The sequence below is a fragment of the Salvelinus fontinalis genome, chromosome 19, assembly GCF_029448725.1.
Source record: "Salvelinus fontinalis isolate EN_2023a chromosome 19, ASM2944872v1, whole genome shotgun sequence".
NCBI lineage: Eukaryota > Metazoa > Chordata > Actinopteri > Salmoniformes > Salmonidae > Salvelinus > Salvelinus fontinalis.
Window position 1 is genome coordinate 54,937,464 of NC_074683.1, and position 6,615 is coordinate 54,944,078.

The 6,615-nt window shown below is 44.2% G+C and overlaps 1 protein-coding gene across 3 annotated transcripts in view; it reads right to left on the reverse strand.

The window, feature by feature from the left end:
• Positions 1–5,175, reverse strand: part of trpm2 (transient receptor potential cation channel, subfamily M, member 2) — an 81,065-nt gene extending 75,890 nt beyond the window's left edge. For all 3 annotated transcript variants that reach the window (XM_055871961.1, XM_055871960.1, XM_055871959.1), the window contains exons 1-3: positions 4,846–5,175; positions 1,392–1,560; positions 841–1,021 (exon numbers count right to left, since the gene is read on the reverse strand). In XM_055871961.1, coding sequence (XP_055727936.1) covers positions 841–1,021; positions 1,392–1,560; positions 4,846–5,012 — 517 coding nt within the window. In that variant the 5' untranslated portion in view covers positions 5,013–5,175. The remainder of the gene's footprint in view (positions 1–840; positions 1,022–1,391; positions 1,561–4,845) is intronic.
• Positions 5,176–6,615: the final 1,440 nt, after the last annotated feature.

Below are 6,615 nucleotides of genomic sequence, written 5' to 3' on the forward strand. Positions count from 1 at the left end.
CCTGATGAACTGACCTGAACACAGGGGGGCCCCAGGGGTGTGTCCTCTCTCTGATGAACTGACCTGAACACAGGGGGGCCCCAGGGGTGTGTCCTCTCTCTGATGAACTGACCTGAACACAGGGGGGCCCCAGGGGTGTGTCCTCTCCCTGATGAACTGACCCTGAACACAGGGGGCCCCCAGGGGTGTGTCCTTTCACCGTTGTTGTTCTCTATCTACAATATGAAGATCCAAGGAAATAATGTGAACCATTTTAAGAACGTGGATGACATGGCTCTAGAATGACTCTTTATTAAAGATGCTACCTCAGATGGGGACAGCTATTTTAAAAGAGGCCATGACAACAGGCCATGACAACAGCCCATGACAACAGGCCATAACAACAGCCCATGACAACAGGCCATAACAACAGCCCATGACAACAGGCCATAACAACAGCCCATGACAACAGGCCACAGGCCATGACAACAGGTACTGACAAAAAACACAAGCAGCTTCTGCAACAGTCCAGCTTCTGTCTAGGTGTGCCCCGAGCAGGGCTCGAACCAGGGACATTCTACACACAACAGCACTCGCCACCCAAAACCAACAGAAGACAGAACCACAAGTCTGCTACCGGGAAGATAATACGTTCAGGCTCACTGCATCTACACGGCCAAGAGATCGACACGTAAGGGATACTTGCAAGAGCACTGAAGTTTTCAATTTTCTTTGTGGCTTACTTTGGCCTAAACTAAATACAATTCCGATCAAATATTGCTGGACCTATCTTGTACCTGCAGTTTGGAGCCCGTCAGTCAGGCCAGTCTGTTGTTACCTGTGGTCAGGTCAGTACCGTACCTGTAGTCTGTGCCACTTTAATGAGGCCTCTGCGGAACAGTGCTGTGAGGTGAGGTTTCATGTAGAAGTTCTTGGCCCCTCCGGTGACAGAGATGAGCAGGTTGGGAGGAGGAAGCTTCCATTGTTCTGTCAGCAGCTGGTACAGCAGGTCTGGAGAAGTGTCTGAGGAGACGCGCACGTACTGGAGGGGACACAGAACGGCAGACACGCAACAGACAGACAACAGACAGACAGAGACAGACAGACAACAAATAGACAACAGACAGACAACAGACAGACAGCAGACAGATAGACAACAGACAGACAACAGACAGACAGAGACAGACAGACAACAAATAGACAACAGACAGACAGCAGACAACAGACAGACAACAGACAGACAACAGATAGACAACAGACAGACAGCAGACAACAGACAGACAACAGACAGACAACAGATAGACAGCAGACAGACAGACAGACATGCACACACACACATCCATGTATTAACACACAAAATAACACAATGAATAAATCTTAACAAGAATTGACAGAAATTCAGATATTTATACCTTGCCAATCTTCTGTCCAAGGCCACCAAACCAAATGTCTCCATAAGCGTCAGTAGGGACCTCCTGTACGTGTCTGTGTCTGTCCCATGTCTCTCCCAGGTAGTTCTCAGGTTTGATAGAGTCATCAACATGGTGGATCCTCTGGTAACCACACTTACAGATCCCCTGACTGTGGCAGACAAACAGTCAAAAAAAAAGTCATTTGAGAACAAGTCATTAGATGTTATTTTTTATTTTATTTCACCTTTATTTAACCAGTTAGGCTAGTTGCGAACAAGTTCTCATTTGCAATTGCGACCTGGCCAAGATAAAGCAAAGCAGTTCGACACAAACAACACAGAGTTACACATGGAGTAAAACAAACATACAGTCAATAACACAATAGAAAAATATATATACAGTGTGTGCAAATGAGGTAAGATAAGGGAGGTAGGACAATAAATAGGCCATAGTTGTGACGCTCGTCGGAAGAAGTGGACCAAGGTGCAGCGTGGTACATGTTCATGATTCTTTATTTCCTCAGAACTCCAAACAAAACAACAATAGAATAACGACCGTCACGTTCTGTATGCTTCACAGAGCTAACAAAAAACAACATCCCACAAAACTAAGGTGGCAAAACAGGCTGCCTAAGTATGATTCCCAATCAGAGACAACGATAGACAGCTGTCCCTGATTGAGAACCATACAGGCTGCCTAAGTATGGTTCCCAATCAGAGACAACGATAGACAGCTGTCCCTGATTGAGAACCATACCCGGCCAAAACATAGAAATACAAAACATAGAAATAAAGAACATAGAATGCCCACCCAAATCACACCTGGCCTAACCAAATAGAGACATAAAAAAGGCTCTCTAAGGTCTGGGCGTGACAATAGTGGTGAAGTAATTACAATATAGCAGTTAAACACTGGAATGGTAGAATGTGCAGAAGACAAATGTGCAAGTAGAGATACTGGGGAGCAAAGGAGCAAGATAAATAAATAAATACAGTGAGGGGATGAGGTAGATTGGATGGGCTATTTACAGATGGGCTATGTACAGGTGCAGTGATCTGTGAGCTGCTCTGACAGCTGGTGCTTAAAGCTAGTGAGGGAGATATGAGTCTCCAGATAAACAGTCATTAAAAAAACAGTCATTAGAGAACATTTCATTAGAGAACATTTCATTAGAGAACATTTCATTAGAGAACATTTCATTAGAGAGCCAGTCATTAGATAACCAGTCATTAGAGAACACATTCATTAGAGAACCATTCATTAGAGAACCATTCATTAGAGAACCATTCATTAGACTAACAGTCATTATAGCAAGTCAATACAGAACGCGTCACAACCTAAAAATTCATTAGAGAACCAGTCATTAGAGAACCATTAAATTGAGAACCCGTCATTAGAGAACCAGTCATTATAGAACCAGTCATTAGAGAACCATTAAATTGAGAACCCGTCATTAGAGAACCAGTCATTATAGAACCCGTCATTAGAGAACCCGTCATTTGAGAACCCGTCATTTGAGAACCCGTCATTTGAGAACCCGTCATTAGAGAACCCGTCACTATAGAACCCGTCATTAGAGAACCCGTCATTAGAGAACCAGTCATTATAGAACCAGTCATTAGAGAACCATTAAATTGAGAACCAGTCATTATAGAACCCGTCATTTGAGAACCCGTCATTTGAGAACCCGTCACTATAGAACCAGTCATTATAGAACCCGTCATTTGAGAACCCGTCATTTGAGAACCCGTCACTATAGAACCAGTCATTATAGAACCAGTCATTATAGAACCCGTCATTTGAGAACCCGTCATTTGAGAACCCGTCACTATAGAACCAGTCATTATAGAACCAGTCATTAGAGAACCATTCATTAGAGAACCCGTCATTAGAGAACCAGTCACTATAGAACCAGTCATTTGAGAACCCGTCATTTGAGAACCCGTCATTTGAGAACCCGTCATTTGAGAACCCGTCATTAGAGAACCAGTCATTTGAGAACCCGTCATTAGAGAACCAGTCATTATAGAACCCGTCATTTGAGAACCAGTCACTATAGAACCAGTCAATCCTTTATCCCAGTGTACGGTACAGTATAATCATCTACCCCAGCGTACTTCCCGATATTATCACAATACGATATGTATGCGATTCTCACGACTCTACTGTATTCACACACATTGACTGTTTCCAAAAAGTATTTGTTTTGTTACAAAGTGGGATGAAAATAGAGTTAATTGTATTTTTTGGCAAAATCTACATGCTTCCTTCATTTCACTCTGTCATTTAGGTTAGTATTGTGGAGTAACTACAATATTGTTGATCCATCCTCAGTGTTCTCCGATCACAGCCATTAAACTCCAACTGTTTTAAAGTCACCATTAGCCTCATGGGTGAAATCCCTGTGTGGTTTCCTTCCTCTCCCGCAACTGAGTTAGGAAGGACGCCTGTATCTTTGTAGTGACTGGGTGTATTGATACACCATCCAAAGTGTAATTAATAACTTCACCATGCTTTAAGGGATATTATATATCCCCTTTTTTTTACCCATCTACCAATAGGTGGCCTTGGCGAATCTGTGTTTGAAATTCACTGCTCGACTGAGAGACCTGACAGATAATTGTATGTGTGGGGTACAGAGATGAGGTAGTCATTCAAACCATATTAAACACTATTATTGAACATGGAATGAGTCCATGCAACTATGTGACTTGTTAAACAAATGTTTACTCCTGAATTAATATTGGCCTGCTATAACAAAGGGCTTGAATACTGATTGACTCAAGAAATTTCTCAATTTTCTATTAATTTGTAAATATTTCTAAAAACATAATTCCACTTTGACATTTTGGTGTATTGTGTGTAGGTGTAACAGTATAACTTTAAACCGTCCCCTCGCGCGAACCAGGGACCCTCTGCACACATCAACAACTGACACCCACGAAGCATCGTTACCCATCGCTCCACAAAAGCCGCGGCCCTTGCAGAGCAAGGTGCAACACTACTTCTAGGTTTCAGAGCAAGTGACGTAACTGATTGAAACGCTAGTAGCGCGTACCCGCTAACTAGCTAGCCATTTCACATCCGTTACATAGGCCAGTGACAAAAACAATCTAAATGTAATCTATTTTAAATTCAGGCTGTAACAAAATGTGGAAAAGGTCAAAGGTTGTGAATACTTTCTGAAGGCCACTACAACCATTGTATATGTATTGCGATTCGATGTTCCAAATTGCCTCCCTTTTTAAAAATAAGATGGAGAACAAGCTATGAAGGAAAAATACTGGAGTTTGGTGCAAATACAGCCAGACAAAACTAATATTATTCTCAAACAATACGATACCATATAATGTCAGAAATAATATCCTGATACGTATCTAACTTCCCCTATCACTATCACCCAGTGCATAGTACAGTACAGTATTTTTCTCTAACCCAGTGTACTGTAGCCTACCTGTCACCGTCGACGTAGAAGCAACACTCCTTCTTCCTGATGTTGTCTTTGATCCAGGCGGCAAGGGAGCGCTGGGTGGATGAAGAGAGAGAGAGCTTGGAGGTTTTAGCTGCGCTGACGGCCAGAGTCTGAGCCAAGCTGGGCTCCAGCAGCAGAGACTCCCCCATCCTGAGAGAGAGGAAGGACAGCTAGGCAGGGAAGCAGCTCACTGTCGGCCGGGGCTCGGAGAGAGAGAAGAGAGGGAGGAGAGAGAGGAGAGGGAGGAGAGAGAGGAGAGAGAGGAGAGAGAGGAGAGAGAGGAGAGAGAGGAGAGAGAGGAGAGGGAGGAGAGGGAGGAGAGAGAGGAGAGAGAAGAGAGAGAGGAGAGAGAGGAGAGAGAGGAGAGAGAGGAGAGAGAGGAGAGAGAGGAGAGAGAGGAGAGGGAGGAGAGAGAGGAGAGAGAAGAGAGAGAGGAGAGAGAGGAGAGAGAGGAGAGAGAGGAGAGAGAGGAGAGAGAGGAGAGAGAGGAGAGAGAGGAGAGAGAAGAGAGAGAGGAGAGGGAGGAGAGGGAGGAGAGAGAGGAGAGATTCTGCAGTCCGCTACTGTGCCTCCAGCCTAGCTCTCAGCACTGCATCAGTGATGTCACTACAGCTAGACTATAGTGGTGGTGATGCTGCGTAAAGCTGGAATCACACCAAGCAGCTACAGTACTGTACAGGATAATGCTGGAATCACACCAAGCAGCTACAGTACTGTACAGGATAATGCTGGAATCACAACAAGCAGCTACAGTACTGTACAGGATAATGCTGGAATCACAACAAGCAGCTACAGTACTGTACAGGATAATGCTGGAATCACAACAAGCAGCTACAGTACTGTACAGGATAATGCTGGAATCACAACAAGCAGCTACAGTACTGTACAGGATAATGCTGGAATCACACCAAGCAGCTACAGTACTGTACAGGATAATGCTGGAATCACACCAAGCAGCTACAGTACTGTACAGGATAATGCTGGAATCACAACAAGCAGCTACAGTACTGTACAGGATAATGCTGGAATCACACCAAGCAGTCACAGTACTGTACAGGATAATGCTGGAATCACACCAAGCAGTCACAGTACTGTACAGGATAATGCTGGAATCACACCAAGCAGCTACAGTACTGTACAGGATAATGCTGGAATCACAACAAGCAGCTACAGTACTGTACAGGATAATGCTGGAATCACACCAAGCAGCTACAGTACTGTACAGGATAATGCTGGAATCACAACAAGCAGCTACAGTACTGTACAGGATAATGCTGGAATCACACCAAGCAGTCACAGTACTGTACAGGATAATGCTGGAATCACACCAAGCAGTCACAGTACTGTACAGGATAATGCTGGAATCACACCAAGCAGCTACGGTACTATACAGGATAATGCTGGAATCACATCAAGCAGCTACAGTACTGTACAGGATAATGCTGGAATCACACCAAGCAGCCACAGTTCTATACAGGATAATGCTGGAACCACACCAAGCAGCTACAGTTCTATACAGGATAATGCTGGAATCACACCAAGCAGCCACAGTACTGTACAGGATAATGCTGGAATCACACCAAGCAGCTACGGTACTATACAGGATAATGCTGCAATCACACCAAGCAGCTACAGTTCCATACAGGATCATGCTGGAATCACACCAAGCAGCCACAGTACTGTACAGGATAATGCTGGAATCACACCAAGCAGCTACGGTTCTATACAGGATAATGCTGGAATCACACCAGT